At 48.7% G+C, this 16719-nt stretch overlaps 1 protein-coding gene across 1 annotated transcript; it reads left to right on the forward strand.

The window, feature by feature from the left end:
- Window positions 1-8602: 8602 nt before the first annotated feature.
- LOC135373988 (uncharacterized) lies at window positions 8603-11630 on the forward strand. The gene is made up of 2 exons (XM_064607006.1): window positions 8603-8638; window positions 10962-11630. Exon 2 carries the CDS (start codon window positions 10962-10964, stop codon window positions 11490-11492), a length of 531 nt encoding a protein of 176 aa, XP_064463076.1. The 5' UTR covers window positions 8603-8638; the 3' UTR covers window positions 11493-11630.
- Window positions 11631-16719: the final 5089 nt, after the last annotated feature.

Here is a 16719-nt window from a genome sequence, read left to right on the forward strand (position 1 = left end):
ATGATAGAATACCTTATGGAAAAGTGACAAACGAGCATTCTTGCGACGAGACGCTAACAAGGGTAGACCCAGAAACCTTTTCATGGTACTGACACTTGATGTACGATGGTAGTTTGAGAGTATAAAGCGGCTGGCTCGGTTTTGTATCGATTCTAACATATTGATGAGGTTATCTGTTCCAGGATCCCATACCGATGATGCGTACTCTAATTTTGGTCGCACGAGAGACCTATATAGCTGTAGCTTAACCTTGGACGGGGCCATGTAGAATGAGCGTCTGATGAAGCCAAGAGAAGAGTTAGCTGAATTACAAATATGCGTGATATGGGACTTCCAAGAGAGGTCTGATGAGACATGAACACCGAGATACTTATATTCAGTTACTTGATCGAGAGGGACATCGTTAATTTTATATGAAAACGCGGGTGGCTGACTACGTGAGCGCGAGATTCTTAAACATTTACATTTCTTAATATTCATTTCCATGCACCAAGCTGAGCACCAGTCAAGAACGGAGTCTAGATCTGACTGCAGAATATGAAGGTCAGAGGGGTTAGTTATGGCTCGATAGATTACACTGTCGTCGGCATAAAGCCGAATGGAAGACCTGACGCACCCAGGTAAATCATTAATGTATATGAGAAAAAGTAGCGGGCCCAAGACGGAACCCTGGGGGACGCCGGATGATACAGGGGTTAGGGCAGAGGTGACATTGTTTACTGTGACAAATTGTGACCGCCCAATAAGGAAAGACTGAATCCAGGACAATACATTAGGGTCAATATTTAGTAAGGATAATTTTAAAAGCAACAGATTATGGGGGACGTTATCGAATGCTTTGCTGAAGTCAAGAAATATACAATCAACATCAGTTCCTCTGTCCGAAAGCAGATGGATGTCATGTATGAAAGATACCAACTGAGTCTCACAAGAAAAATGTTTACGAAAACCATGTTGATAAGGGCAAAAGAAAGAGTTTGATTCAAGGTGATGGACTAGATGACTGCAGATGATATGTTCCAATATCTTGCACGGTATACTCGTTAGTGATATGGGACGGTAGTTAGCAGCAGTGCATTTGTTGCCTGATTTATAAGTAGGGATGACCTTTCCGATTTTCCACGCATCCGGGAGCTCGCCCACCCCCAGCGACTGTTCAAAGAGTTTAGTAAGCATGATTGACGAATATAATTTCGTGTTTTTTAGGAGTTTAGTGTTGATATTGTCAACACCGGAACTTGACGACAGTTTGAGCCTCTCAATTACGTTGGCCACACCGAATGGATCGATTATTAGTGCATCCATAGGCAAGAAGTTTCGTGGTCTTAACATACGAGGGTTAGCGGTATTTGGAGCAGAAAAGATATTAGCAAAATAGTTGTTGAATGCGTCAGCTGTTGCGGAGCCCGGTATGGCGGTGCCATCATTATCAGTGAGTGTTATTGGTAGGTGGACTTGTTTGTTCACAGTGCGCCAAAATTGTTTTGGGTTAGTTTGCAACAAGTTTGGAAGTGTTGTAGAGAAAAAAATTTGTTTGGCTTCCATAATGGCAACTTTGTATTCATTGACGGCTTCTTTGCACCTCTGCCAATTGCGTGGGTTAGTTGTGCTTTGAGCTGTTAGGAATAGCCTACGCTTCCGATTTCTTAAACGCCGTAAAGTTGTATCAAACCACGGAGACTCGGGTGAGAAGATGATTTTAACAATCGGAATGTATTCATCGACAAGCTTCGCAATTCTATCAATAAACATGTTCCAGTTTTCTTCGAGCGTACGACTAGAAAAAACCTCTAAAAAAACGTGAGAAAAGCTTTCTAGATCGCTATTAATGGCGTCAAAATCAGCTCTGTTGTAATTACGTATAGTTTTAACAAGTTTAGATCGAGGATTTGACGGAATGTTAATAAAGAAGTGCATGACAACATGATCACTTAATGGGGGCAAGTATACAATGTCGGATACTTTAGAGGGATCGGAAGTCAAGACAAGATCCAGAACGTTAGCAGTAACACCAACAACTCTCGTAGGTGTTGTGACCAATTGCGTTAAATTGAAGTCATTGCACACGTTGACAAAATCAGCAGCCTCACCATAGCTTTCAGGTACATGTCGAGGAGACCATACGATAGACGGATAATTAAAATCACCTAATAAAAATATTGGATTGTTTGGAAAACGCGTGACAATGAGATTCAATGCATCATGAAGTTATGTAACAAATGTACTGCCTGAAGCGGGGGGACGGTAACACACACCGAGAATTATTCGTTTACGAGAGCACACTGCAGACAGCCATATAGCTTCTAGGTTTGTGTCAATATTTACCAAAGAACTATTCAAGACATTTGATACGGCAATCAGTACTCCACCACCTGTTCTATTTGGCCTGTCAGCACGGTACGTAGTATACCCCTTGTAACACGTGAATAGCTCGGAGTTAGATATTCTGGCGTTCAGCCAGGTTTCTGTGAGAAACACGATGTCGGCGTCACATGAATCAATAATCGAAGACAGTTCGTCACGGTTTTTGACTAAGCTTCTTATATTAGTATACAGAACAGATAATCTGGACACGGCGGAAGGGTTATTCATGGCCCTGGCCAATGGTTATTGGTTACGGGTTTCATCCCGTCTGGGGCGCAAGATCATTGAACTTTTATGTTGCGGCAGAAGGGAGGACTGCTCACTAACCAAGTTATCACAAGAAACTACGGGAGCAGCAGAATTATCACTAAAACTAGGGTCAACACAGCAGACAGTAGCACTGGTCGAATCATATATATAGCAGATGTTATCAATCCAGAGCTTATTAAACCGAAGTTTGAACTGTTTTTTCTGTGAGAGACCAAACTCGAATAGCCTTTTTCTTGCCAACCATGTTGCAGCACAAAAGTCCTCTTGCACAAAAAAGGCACTGCCTTTTAGTTTTGATTTGTTTTGCAGCACAGCATCCCGCGTTTTGAATGACGAAAACTTTGCAACGATTGGACGGGAACTGCCCTGTTTAAATGAGCCTATACGATGAACTCGTTCAAATGCATCGCTAATAACGAGGACTGCCAGCTTCTCTGAGATAAATTCAACAATCTTAGCCTCTGTTTCATTCCACGTTTCTGCCGGTGAGTCGGGAACGCCGCGAAAGACTAGATTGTTTCTCCGTGGCCGATTTTCAATGTCATCAAGACGATTGCGAAGGAGCAGGTTTTCAGCTTTTACAGATTTCAGCTCATCGTTCATCTGTTCAACGGAGGATTTCATTTTTTCAACAGCAGAAAGGCGCGAGCTTAAGTTCAACAACCGGTCTGATATTTCTTTTTGACCAGTTTGCAGGGTTTGAACGACATTTAGGATGCCCTCTTGGTGACTATTGAGTGAGGTAGTCTGACCCTTTAACTCTTTTAACATTTCAAACATTTCGGTCATCTGTTTTGCAAGAGCATCAGTCGGGGGTCCAGGATTTTGCTCAATGTCACCACACTGCATTAATAGATGGTGAACAATATTCACACAATCAATGAATATACAAATCAGCGCTTGTGGGCATGGGACGACAACCAAACAACGATCACTGGTTTTCTTGGCATACAAGGAAGGTGAATTACCAACCTGAAGGCATAAGAGAATACGAGCATGAGACCACATTGCCATCACAGGATTCCCATGCCCACTGAAGCAACGTCGATGAAACGAGCTGGTTATAAAGTCCAGATAATTGGTAGGTGGGAGCACCGTCGGCGTCGGGTTTATCGCAGTCTGTGTGGAACCAGGGATACCGGTTTGAGTACAGAAGCTCGACGAGGAACACGAAGAATCCAGACTTGCGGATAACACCGGGAAACGGTCCTGGTGATGTGTGTCAATTGGACGCAAGGGCGCAAACATCTGAAGGCATAAGAGAATACGAGCATGAGACCACATTGCCATCACAGGATTCCCATGCCCACTGAAGCAACGTCGATGAAACGAGCTGGTTATAAAGTCCAGATAATTGGTAGGTGGGAGCACCGTCGGCGTCGGGTTTATCGCAGTCTGTGTGGAACCAGGGATACCGGTTTGAGTACAGAAGCTCGACGAGGAACACGAAGAATCCAGACTTGCGGATAACACCGGGAAACGGTCCTGGTGATGTGTGTCAATTGGACGCAAGGGCGCAAACATCTGAAGGCATAAGAGAATACGAGCATGAGACCACATTGCCATCACAGGATTCCCATGCCCACTGAAGCAACGTCGATGAAACGAGCTGGTTATAAAGTCCAGATGATTGGTAGGTGGGAGCACCGTCGGCGTCGGGTTTATCGCAGTCTGTGTGGAACCAGGGATACCGGTTTGAGTACAGAAGCTCGACGAGGAACACGAAGAATCCAGACTTGCGGATAACACCGGGAAACGGTCCTGGTGATGTGTGTCAATTGGACGCAAGGGCGCAAACATCTGAAGGCATAAGAGAATACGAGCATGAGACCACATTGCCATCACAGGATTCCCATGCCCACTGAAGCAACGTCGATGAAACGAGCTGGTTATAAAGTCCAGATGATTGGTAGGTGGGAGCACCGTCGGCGTCGGGTTTATCGCAGTCTGTGTGGAACCAGGGATACCGGTTTGAGTACAGAAGCTCGACGAGGAACACGAAGAATCCAGACTTGCGGATAACACCGGGAAACGGTCCTGGTGATGTGTGTCAATTGGACGCAAGGGCGCAAACATCTGAAGGCATAAGAGAATACGAGCATGAGACCACATTGCCATCACAGGATTCCCATGCCCACTGAAGCAACGTCGATGAAACGAGCTGGTTATAAAGTCCAGATGATTGGTAGGTGGGAGCACCGTCGGCGTCGGGTTTATCGCAGTCTGTGTGGAACCAGGGATACCGGTTTGAGTACAGAAGCTCGACGAGGAACACGAAGAATCCAGACTTGCGGATAACACCGGGAAACGGTCCTGGTGATGTGTGTCAATTGGACGCAAGGGCGCAAACATCTGAAGGCATAAGAGAATACGAGCATGAGACCACATTGCCATCACAGGATTCCCATGCCCACTGAAGCAACGTCGATGAAACGAGCTGGTTATAAAGTCCAGATAATTGGTAGGTGGGAGCACCGTCGGCGTCGGGTTTATCGCAGTCTGTGTGGAACCAGGGATACCGGTTTGAGTACAGAAGCTCGACGAGGAACACGAAGAATCCAGACTTGCGGATAACACCGGGAAACGGTCCTGGTGATGTGTGTCAATTGGACGCAAGGGCGCAAACATCTGAAGGCATAAGAGAATACGAGCATGAGACCACATTGCCATCACAGGATTCCCATGCCCACTGAAGCAACGTCGATGAAACGAGCTGGTTATAAAGTCCAGATAATTGGTAGGTGGGAGCACCGTCGGCGTCGGGTTTATCGCAGTCTGTGTGGAACCAGGGATAACGGTTTGAGTACAGAAGCTCGACGAGGAACACGAAGAATCCAGACTTGCGGATAACACCGGGAAACGGTCCTGGTGATGTGTGTCAATTGGACGCAAGGGCGCAAACATCTGAAGGCATAAGAGAATACGAGCATGAGACCACATTGCCATCACAGGATTCCCATGCCCACTGAAGACTATATCTTGCAGGGAAAAAAGCCATTAGATAAGAAAAAGAAAACATATAGATGGCACTACACGTGCTTGAAATTCAAAATTCGATATTAAGATGGCTTATATGGCTGCAGTGAAACAGATACTCAGTGAAACAGATACTGGAACGATGCGACAGCGCCAGAGGACACGTGTTTCGCCGTGTTTGCGCCTCGTCAGCTCTGGGTAGCTGCGCATCGTTCGAAATTGGCAAACCAGGGGTCACTCAGCGAGCGATATACACCTGGGAGGGTGATTGAGCACTCCTCAATGCCAAAGTGCAAGCCACTGAATTATAACGTAGGAAAAAAAAGCCATTAAAGAAACAAGTAGATGATACTAGACGTGCTTGAAATTCATAATTACATATTAAGATGGCTTCTATGGCTGCACGCAGTGAAACAGATACTCATGGAACGATGCGACAGCACCAGAGGACACGTGTTTCGCCATGTTTGCGGCTCGTCAGCTCTGGGTAGCTGCGCAACGTTCGAAATTGGCAAACAAGGGGTCACTCAGCGAGCGATCTACACCTGGGAGGGTGACTGAGCACTCCTCAATGCCAAAGTGCAAGCCAGTGAATTATAACGTAGGAAAAAAAGCAATTAAAGAACCAAGTAGATGACACTAGACGTGTTTGAAATTCAAAATTACATATTAAGATGGCTTCTATGTCTGCACGCAGTGAAACAGATACTCATGGAACGATGCGACAGCCCCAGAGGACACGTGTTTCGCCGTCTTTGCGGCTCGTCAGCTCTGGGTAGCTGCGCATCGTTCGAAATTGGCAAACCAGGGGTCACTCAGCGAGCGATCTACACCTGGGAGGGTGAGTGAGCACTCCTCAATACCACAGTGCAAGCCAGTGAATTATAATGCAGGGGGAAAATCCATTAAAGAAGCAAGTAGATGACACTAGACGTGTTCGAAATTCAAAATTACATATTAAGATGGCTTCTATGGCTGCACGCAGTGAAACAGATACTCATGGAACGATGCGACACCACCAGAGGACACGTGTTTCGCCGTGTTTGCGGCTCGTTAGCTCTGGGTAGCCGCGCATCGTTCGGAATTGGCATATATATATATATATATATATATATATATATATATATATATATATATATACGCTACAAAATGGAGGTTCGAACGACCGGGATGTTGTATATAGATAGGGGAGAAAAGACACCAGATACTGAAGTAGGGAGTGGGGGAAAGTTATTTATTAAACTGGCATTTAAACTAAGGGTCTGGGGAAGTCTACGTTTCGGCGGAGGCTCCGCCTTCTTCGGGACTGAGACGAAAATCTATGTACAAGGTCTTTTAAAAGGTTACAAAGGTGTCGTCACAGCCGGTACAATTCCACTGCGAGGCAGTCGTCAGTGAGTCATGTTCTGGAAGATTCCGGAAGGTTCCTGGGTCATCGGCCGGGGAGATTACGTGTCAGAGCCTTGGAGTTCCAGAAAGGTCTGGGGTCGCGCTCGTTGAAAACCTGTTGTCCGGGAACACCCCGGACAACAGGGAATTTCCGCCAGCCTAGTCCAAGACGCTTTGACCAAGGCTGGGAAAGTCGACCACCAAAGCTTATTCCACAAACGAAAAAAACAACTAAAAAAATGATACCGTAAACCTAACTGTAACATCCCAAATATTAACCATATACTGAATCGCCATCATAGCATCCTACTCCAGTCCGCACGCACTAAGGAAATTTTCCCCGACCCACCACGTGTCACCTACAGACATGCACGCAACTTACAAGATAGCTTAGTTCGCTCTAAAATAAGAGAACCAGATAATTCACCAACTGGCTGCCATTCATGCAACGGCCGTAGATGTCAGATTTGCAAACTAATGCAAACGGCTGAATTCGTTAAGAGCACACACTCCAACTTTTCCGTCAAAATCAACGCAAATCTAGATTGCAACTCCTCTAGCGCTGTTTACTTAATTCAGTGTAACGCCTCCCAAGCACAGTACGTAGGCCAGACGAAGACGTCTTTTCGAATTAGGTTCAATAACCACCGATAAGACGTGACAAAGAGCCCAAATCGTCCAGTTTCGCGCCATTTCAGCCAACCGTGCCATTCAATTAACGAAGTTTAAATTTCTCTTCTTCAATCAAACTTTGCTTCCGACTGATGACTAGAACAACGGAAATCTTACCTTATCTACTAATTCCAGTCCGCCATTAACGAAGACCCTGGTACGTTGTAAACAATAAGAACATTAATTGCTTAACTCGCGCGAACCCCGACTGTGACGTCATGCTAGACATGTACAAAAGCTTTAAGACATCCTTCTAATCTCTTAGTCCTCAAGAAGGCGGAGCTTCCGCCGCAACGTTGACCACACCCCTAGATATATTTCTATTAGTTTAGATTGTAACAAATCGCCCTGTTTTTTACTTCCCCTACCCCCTGGTTGTTTGCCTTTCATTCCTTCATATATATATATATATATATATATCACTTTTTCCGAGATGAAATTAATTGCAATATTTTCTATGATATATAACGTTTTAATTATAAAAGCTACGAAGCTGTCCCAATGAGAACATCTGTTCCTCTCGGTCACCTGATATCGCAGCCGTTTTTAAAACAAAAATCCGTTCGGTAGATCGTCCGCAAAGAATTCGTGAAGTAACGCCGTTTTCTTCTTCGTTTTGTTCACTGCGCATCTTCGGAGACGCATATTTCCTTCGTCCCCAATGTGAGAGGTGGAAGGAGCACAGTGCCACCTCATTTCAATTTTTTGTGGAAAGATCGTGAAAGATCCTGCAATTGTGGCTGAGATGGGGTGTTGTAAAAAACGTTACCTTTCCTTGGGAATTTTTTTAGTTCGGTTCAGCTTGTGGCGATAAGAGAGCGCCACGGGTTACGGCGATAGGGGGCAGCCGTGCTCCAGGGGGGCGTACCCCACGCAGAGGGATAAAAGCGGTGATCCGCTGGATAAGACCCCTTTTCGTTGTGCGGTTTTTGCTGGGTGCAAGCTGTCTGAACGTGAAATAAACCTGGTATGTCTGTTTGAATTTCTGTTGTGCTGCTTGTTCCTTCGCGCACGGAACGGACGGGCTGACGCCCCGAGGTTGTGGGAACTTAGGTTTCCACAACTGGCGCCCAACGTCGGGCTTGAACCCACGACCCCGAGATTAAGAGTCTCGTGCTCTACCGACTGAGCCAGCCGGGCCGCTTAACCAGTTGTTGCGCAAGGACACGCGCTGGAATTGGGGAGAAGAGCAGGAACGATCATTTCGAGCTCTATCACAAGCAATCGCTGATACGGCTAGGCTTCATCTGCCCGACCTTAACAGACCATTTGTTGTGCAAACAGATGCAAGCGATTATGGTGTTGGCGCAGTTCTCTTGCAGGAGCATGACGCTATTCTTTGTCCAGTGGCTTTTGCAAGTCGCACGCTGAATCCGGCAGAACGGAACTACTCCGTGACGGAAAAGGAGTGCTTGGCGATCATCTTCGCTTTCAGGAAGTTCGACCTTTACCTGGACGGCAGTACCTTCACTGTCCAGACTGACCACCAGGCACTTTCTTGGCTGCAGCGGCTCCATAACCCGTCTGGACGACTGGCCAGGTGGGCCCTGACGCTACAAGGCTACTCCTTCAACGTGGAGTACAGGCGTGGCTCAACGAACGTGGTAGCAGACGCACTGTCCCGCGCGCCTCTACCGGAGGGGGAAGAGGAAGGCACCGAGGCGCCTTCTCAACTTCTGGCAGCAGCACAGGTGGCACGAGACGTATCTTCGTCTTGGGGCACGGTCGTGAGCAGAGAGCAGCTCCTAGACGCTCAGAGAGCGGACGGCCTTTGTCAGCGGGTGTCGCAGTGGATAGCTGAGCAAGACTCGGCGGACACCGGAACGACTGACGGACGGCACGACTCCTATCTGCTGGGCGAGGATGGCATCCTGTTCAGATACATACCCCAGGCGGATGAGGACGACGGCTCATCCCCGTTCAGAGTCGTGGTGCCACGGAAGTTGCGTAAGTCTTTCATACGTTACTTTCATGACTCGGCCTTGGCAGGTCACAGCAGCGGCAGGAAAACTTACGAAAAGTTGTGTCGTGTTGCGACATGGCCAGGAATGAGGCAGGATGTAACAAAGTATGTTCGTACTTGTCCCGTATGCCAGAGAGCAAAACCTCGTGGTGGTTTACCCCCTGGGCGCTTACAGCCTGTTCAGAGCAATAGACCCTGGCAGATAGTTGCTTGTGATGTGATGGGACCATTTCCCCGTAGTCCTAGAGGTAACCAATATTTGTTCGTGGTTACTGATCATTTCACGAAATGGGTTGAGCTGTTTCCTCTCAGGACGCTGACTTCCCAGAGAGTGTGGGAAAAACTACTCGACACCTTTTGCCGGTTCGGGTTTCCCGCACAGCTGATCACCGACAACGCAACCTACTTTACAAGTAAGGTGTTCTCAGATTCTTGCGCTGTCTTAGGCATTCAGCATAAGAAGACTTCCCCGTATCACCCTCAGGCTAACATTACCGAACGTGTTAATCGGAACCTGAAAATGATGTTGGTTGCTTTTACTAGCCAGCACCACCGTGATTGGGATCTTCGCCTGGCTGAGCTGGCGTTCGCTACGCGGACGACGGTCAATAGGTCTACAGGATTCACCCCGGCGTTCCTGAACTTGGGACGAGAGGCCCCTTTTCCTGTGGAGAATGCTCTGGGCCTCCGGGATGGTGCTACCCGGCCTCCTTATTCAAGGTTTGCTGAGGACCTCCGGAGTCGACTGGACGATGCAGCCCGGACGGCTCGGGAGAACCTGGACGTCGCAAGGTTGGACCAGGCTCGCCAGTACAACCGTGGACGTCGGAACCTCACCTACAGCGTCGGTGACCTCGTCCTTCGACGGACTCACCCGCTAAGTGATGCGTCACGAGGCTTTGCAGCTTCACTCGCAGATAGGTGGGATGGCCCCTTCGAGGTAAGTGCGTGCTCTTCCGGCCTCACTTACAGGCTTCGTCGCTGCGACACCGGCGAAGAGACTGGGCCAGTTCACATCTCGGACCTGAAGTCTTACCACCTCCGAGACCCTGACGGAGAGGAGCCAGATTCGCAACCTGCCTCCCTCCAAGACCTGGACCCGGATCCCGTTCCCGGACCTGCGTCCAGCCGCTACAACTTGCGTCCCCGCAGGCGGCGCACGTAGCTGCCACTATCTCCATCGCTAAGCATAGTGCTTGTGATTTAGTGCTTTAGTAGTGTGATTTCTGTTCCACAGTTTTCCGCTATCTGTTTTGGGGGGACGCCTTCTCAGGCGCCCACGGTTTGAGGCCGCCTTCTCACCGCTTCCCTTTACATCTCCTCTCAGATGCAACGACGTCCGCAGCATCCCGCCCGCCGTGCACCTGCCCGCTCCCGTTCCCGCGGAAGCCGCCCGGATCCGGATCCACCCCAGCACCACTCCGTGGCCACTTGGACAGTTGTGTCCCACGGACAGCCGGTTTCCTGGGCATCCCGCACACGGTGGGCTCACCAGCCAAGGCCCCTCCGGGGGGACGACCCCACACAGACTCCGGCTCCGTTTCGCGGTCTGACGCTCACCGACCGCCACCCGGCCGATCCCCTACAGCCCCTCACTGCGGAGGAGAAGCGGATCCTATGCCCGCTCTGCTTGGTCCCCGAACTGCACCGTCCGACACACCGCCGGGGCCCACTTCACCAGGCCCGAACGGAGGCCGCCCGGACAGCCAACGACGTGACAACAGCCCTCTCCACCCTCAGGCGGCTCAGACCCGAACTTCTGGTGGAGACCAGGCCTCCCCCTCCTCCGCCGCCTGCCCCCTCTTCAGCCATGGACGACGCCGTACTAGACCTGTCGGACGACCTCATGACCCTGTAAGGGAGGGGGGGTGTGGCGATAAGAGAGCGCCACGGGTTACGGCGATAGGGGGCAGCCGTGCTCCAGGGGGGCGTACCCCACGCAGAGGGATAAAAGCGGTGATCCGCTGGATAAGACCCCTTTTCGTTGTGCGGTTTTTGCTGGGTGCAAGCTGTCTGAACGTGAAATAAACCTGGTATGTCTGTTTGAATTTCTGTTGTGCTGCTTGTTCCTTCGCGCACGGAACGGACGGGCTGACGCCCCGAGGTTGTGGGAACTTAGGTTTCCACAAGCTAATTAGACAAATTAATGAAGTACACTGATGGAAACCAACTGTTTGGGGGGCAAAAACCTTCGCAATTATGATGCAGAAAGTTTTTAATATTTCTCTGAACTACGTTTCTTTTAATAATTAGGGGTCACTCTTAAGTGGAACACTCTGTATGCAAAACGCAGATCCAGCATAGCTTTTTGATGTCTTGTACCTCTCTGAATGACCACTCTTATCAGCATGTTGAATGTCATGCCGCACACAGGCTTTCATTTCCGCGTTCCTCCTCCCTTGAGACTCAACGGGGTCTCGTTCCTGCTAAGCAGTCACGTAGTTCTCATTTAAATGTCTACCAAAAGTGCGTCAAGGGAAACCCATACTTGACGCTCCATCGTCGAAAACGCTACGCTCATTTGTACTGCATATGCCGATCTTTTTCAATGTCATCATTAAAGAGTGAAAGGAATGAAACATCTCTCTGGTTTTTCCCACGATATCGTTAGAAATACTGAGAGGAACTGCTCGAGAAAGCTTGGAAGGCTTTCTTAGAAGAAGTTTTATGAGAACCCATAAGAGAACCCCTCATAAGAACAACCAATAGCAATCCTTGTAGGAACACGTAAGATGAATCGCGTCAGAAATCCTGTAAACAATTTTGTGAGAAATTGTTCCATAATCCCGCAGAATTTTCTTTTGACTTCCTCTGAGACAGATTTGTGAGATTATGTTTGATTGTTCAGTAGGGTGGATGCTGCATCATACGGCTTGTAACGTACAAGAACCCACAGATGGTGACTGTAGCATTCAGTGCGCCTAGGGTGCCTCAATACTCTCTCCCCCTGCATAGGGTGAAGACAGCCGCGTCGTCTGTTACGAATTTCCGCCATCTCGACTCTCGTGCACTGACCGCGATGCGCTCACAAAAGTGTAGCTATCCGCTCAGCGACACACTACATCTTAGAGTTGAGTAAATACGCAGCAAATGAGGTTTTAAAAGCAAAACGTTTGTGAAATCGGTACACAACATTCATGCATGGTAAACATGGGCGTCAGCATTGCAGCTTTGCAATATTTGCTTCTACAAAGGGTGACTCCACGCTGCACAGAGGGAGCTAGTATTCAAGCGCCTGCCTGTCCACTTCTTCTCCTTTTGCGGCGACACACCTTCTCCATCTCCGTCGCTTGGTGCTGACACCGTTGAAATTGATGCATCTCTGTTATGGTCTCCAGTAAGGAAGCGCGCTTCTTTCGCAAAGAACCGTGAAATTCCATCCGGTTAAGGGAAGAAAGTATGATACTACTGTCGTAGAGGAGTATGTAAAGCGAGTACAAGGATGCAGATGGGTTTTATTCCTTAGAGGCTTTGACAACCAAAACTACCTCTGGATATCTTCAGTCATTAGAAACCTTCTCGCAGTAGCCTTGTTTACAATAACCCACAGGTGCCATAAATGGGATCTGAAATAGCAAAATATATCCATACAATGTAGAATATCTGTAAAAAAAATACACATGTTCTTTAAATAATTCATGGAAGCCGAAGTGCCACGAAAAAGACTGAACGCCCCTTATTTCGTTTCAGAGATATCATTTTCACATTACACTGATATAATGCCCTGAATTGCAGTCTTGATTACGAGGGGCCGGTTCGTAAAGTCAATGTTCTTCATATTGTTCCTCAACAGTACCGGATGAGATCTAACAGCACGGACAAGTCATTCAACGGAAAGGTTAAATTTAGATTGAAATTTCTCTGCTTGGACACGTTGATTTTCTCCAGTTGCACTGCTTGTGGCGGTGACTGTGTCTTATCCCTAAACGGATTCCTTAACTATTTCTCGCTCGTTACAAGCATTCCTGAATCGTTTTATCCCCCTCTAACTATAGTAACAACAACTTTATTGCGAGATGATGAATGGCGAGTTTTATCGCCAGGGACGATACTCTACCCCATTGGTGACGGTGATGTGGGGAATGAAATAGTTAGTGAATGGCCCCTTCACTACAATGATCAGTCATATGCTATCCAGAAAGGTGAAAAGAGCTTTGATGGCAGAGCGTTGGTGGGCTGGATACGGCCAGGATCCAACCAATTATGTGAGAGAAAGGGGGCAAGAGTCCAGCTAGTTAAGGGATCCGTAGAGTTCGGTTCGGGAAGATTGGTAGAGTGGGCAATTGAAAGAATGTGCTCTGGATCGTCTACAGCACCACAGTGACTGCATTGAGGAGCGTCCGCTTTTCTCAAGCTGTAATGCGACTGTGTTGTGAGAGCCACATCCAGGCGCATTCGATGAACTAATGGGGCATCTTGACGAGAGGTATGTCGAGGCATGCGGAAAGCGAGCGCTGGATCAACTCTGCTCAGCATTGCTTGGGGGAGAATGTGAGCGGTCCACTGGCGGGAAGCCAAAGGAGTCACGAGGCGTCAAAGTACGGAAGGACGATCTCAACTCAGGAGCGCAATACGCACTGCATCAGAGACGAGAGAGCTGCTTTTGCCGCGCTGTCGACCTGCTCGTTTCCTTCGGCAGTGCAATGGGCTGGAACCCATTGGAGAACAATCCTGTGCCGTGCTTCGTGGACAAGGTTTTACGCCTATAACACATCCGACACCAACGGTGCGTATGAGCTTCGGATGTCATGATTTTAAATGCCTTCCAGCGCAGACGTAGAGTCATTGGAAAACGACCCATTCCCACGGGGTAAAATCAACGATGTGCTGCAGAAAGAAAAGTACGGCGTAGAGTTCTGCAGCTGTAGGTGAGGTTTGATGCACAAGGACGTACTTCCATTACACCTTCAGACGGGGTGACGAGTGCAGAGGCGGACTTGATACTTCGACATGCGCCATCGGTGTATGCTGCGGCAGAGGTAGAAAACTTCGCGTCTACAAGAGCACAAAAATGGGCTTGAAGAACTGGAGAAGGAACCTGATCTCTTCGTTCCTGGAGGTCCGGAACACGTACGAAGGTAGATGCACAGGCAGAGACCAGGGTGCATCCGGCGATGTGACTTCCTTAGCTGTGAAGCCAGTGAATCCTGGTGTGTCCTTTGTGCTACGCGATGAAAATCACTTTGAGGACGATATCGAATTTTCCTGAGGAGTGGGTGACGGGCAATGTGTGCACGCAAACGTAGGAAGTGCCAAGCCAATTCACGCTCACGGAGAACCTCCGCTGAGAGTTCATCAGATTCAACCAGGACTTGCCGTACTTCAGCCATTGATGAGAAGGATGACAATCAGTCGTTCCAGAGTTTTCGCCCAAGCAGCTCATAAGGGCTGGGTCGGAAGGAGTCAAGGTAATATTGTGATTGGCCGGGTTTGAGCAAGAGGACAACCATCGCCAATTTCCATTCCTCGGGGATTCGTCCCTGCTGCAAACAGTCATTGAAGAAGTGTAAGAGATGCTGCCTTCTTGCATGCGGAAGATGCTGGAGTGCTTTGTACGAGATCATGGTTCGCACCGGGGGAGGTATGTTGGGACGGGCACATAAAGTAAACGGTATGCTTGTGGGTGTAAAAACGGTGTGAACGTAAAAACGTGTAAAAACGTTGCTGGTGGATGGTATCGGAGTACTAGCAGTTTGAGTTGAAGCAGTCAAGGTGGTTAGGCGGCCACGAAAGTCCTATGCAACGTGAATTTCGGTGAATGATGTGGCCAGAGACAAGCAACGGAACGGGCGATGTTGCTCTACACCTGTGGAAAGGCTCTCAAGCACACCCCAAATCCAAGGTAGAGGTGTGCGGGGCGATAAGGACGACGCAAATTTACACGAACGATCCCCTGTGAGCATCTGGAGGCGTCGCTGAACAGCCTTCTGAATCCGTTTCTCAGTCTGCCAGCCATGGGGTTGAAGCGCACCCTGTGTTAGCCGTTCGGCGCGTCGTCGGAGCACACAAAGCCGCTTGTATTCCGGGTCTGTAGCGGAAAACGTAAGTGGGACACAGTGCAGCGTGGTTAATCCCTTGGTTGTGGTGGCCATAGCGCGACAGAAGTATTGCGTATTGTTGAGCCCGTCACTTGCAAGGGAAGACTCGATCACTCATATGAATAGTTGCCAATTCATATGCTTGACGGAGTGCGAGGTAGAAGATCAGTGGCCGTGCGGGATGCCGACCAGGACAAGTAGGGTGTCAGTATAGTCACCTCAAAGGAGCCGATGGGTCATGGACACAGACGCGTCGGCGAGGTAAAGGAAGGAAGAGCGGTAAGTAGGGCAGATGAAGATAGGGAGCCATCGTTTAAAACGTAGCGTTTCTTGTCCTCGCAAAGGTCTACTGTTTGCTGGCCTTTTGTATAAGTACGCGTCCTGTCCCAGACTTGTCCAGCACGAAACGCAACGGGAGGTCAGCTATAAGTGAGCCAAGCTCATTCACGTTGTATCTGACCGATGGTGGGATGTATAATGAGACGATGGTGATGTCAAGCGAACTCACACGAACCGAGCAGCAGACGTAGTCGCCGATCCCAACTGTTCGCAGGTCACGCTGGATCATCGGGAGGGCGGCACGGACAAGACCGCAGCACGGCTGGTCCTTCAACGAGCCTCCGGGACAAAGTTCACGTAATTCGAAGGACGAAAGTCGTCCTTAATGCCCCATTCTGTGATGCCCAACAGAAAGAATTTGTGGAACTTACTGTCTGGAGCACCCAAAAGACAAGTGGAGCCGGGAACAGCCGCGTCACGCCCTTGTATCAACCTAGGAGCTAGTAGTGTGGGACAAGTTTTGGGGTCCCCTGTCAAAGCCCAGAACCTGTCATCGTACCAACCAGAAATCCGTCCTCGACCAACACCTAAAACTGGACAGCTTACTAGCCCGGTCAACTATCCGACCTCTTCCGACAGCCAGCGTAGGACTACGTTCTCGTCCGAGGTCATCCCGGGGCGCCGGCGTGTTGTTGTGATCTCAAATCGCCATATTGGGCATCTTCATCTACGTTGTCAGCTATGTTCCGTCAACCCGTTGCCGTCAGT

This window comes from Ornithodoros turicata, unplaced genomic scaffold (assembly GCF_037126465.1).
Source record: "Ornithodoros turicata isolate Travis unplaced genomic scaffold, ASM3712646v1 Chromosome37, whole genome shotgun sequence".
Lineage (NCBI taxonomy): Eukaryota > Metazoa > Arthropoda > Arachnida > Ixodida > Argasidae > Ornithodoros > Ornithodoros turicata.

Coding starts and splice junctions, on each gene's coding strand:
- LOC135373988 (XM_064607006.1), top strand. CDS start 10,962: ATGCAACGACGTCCGCAGCATCCCGCCCGCCGTGCACCTGCCCGCTCC.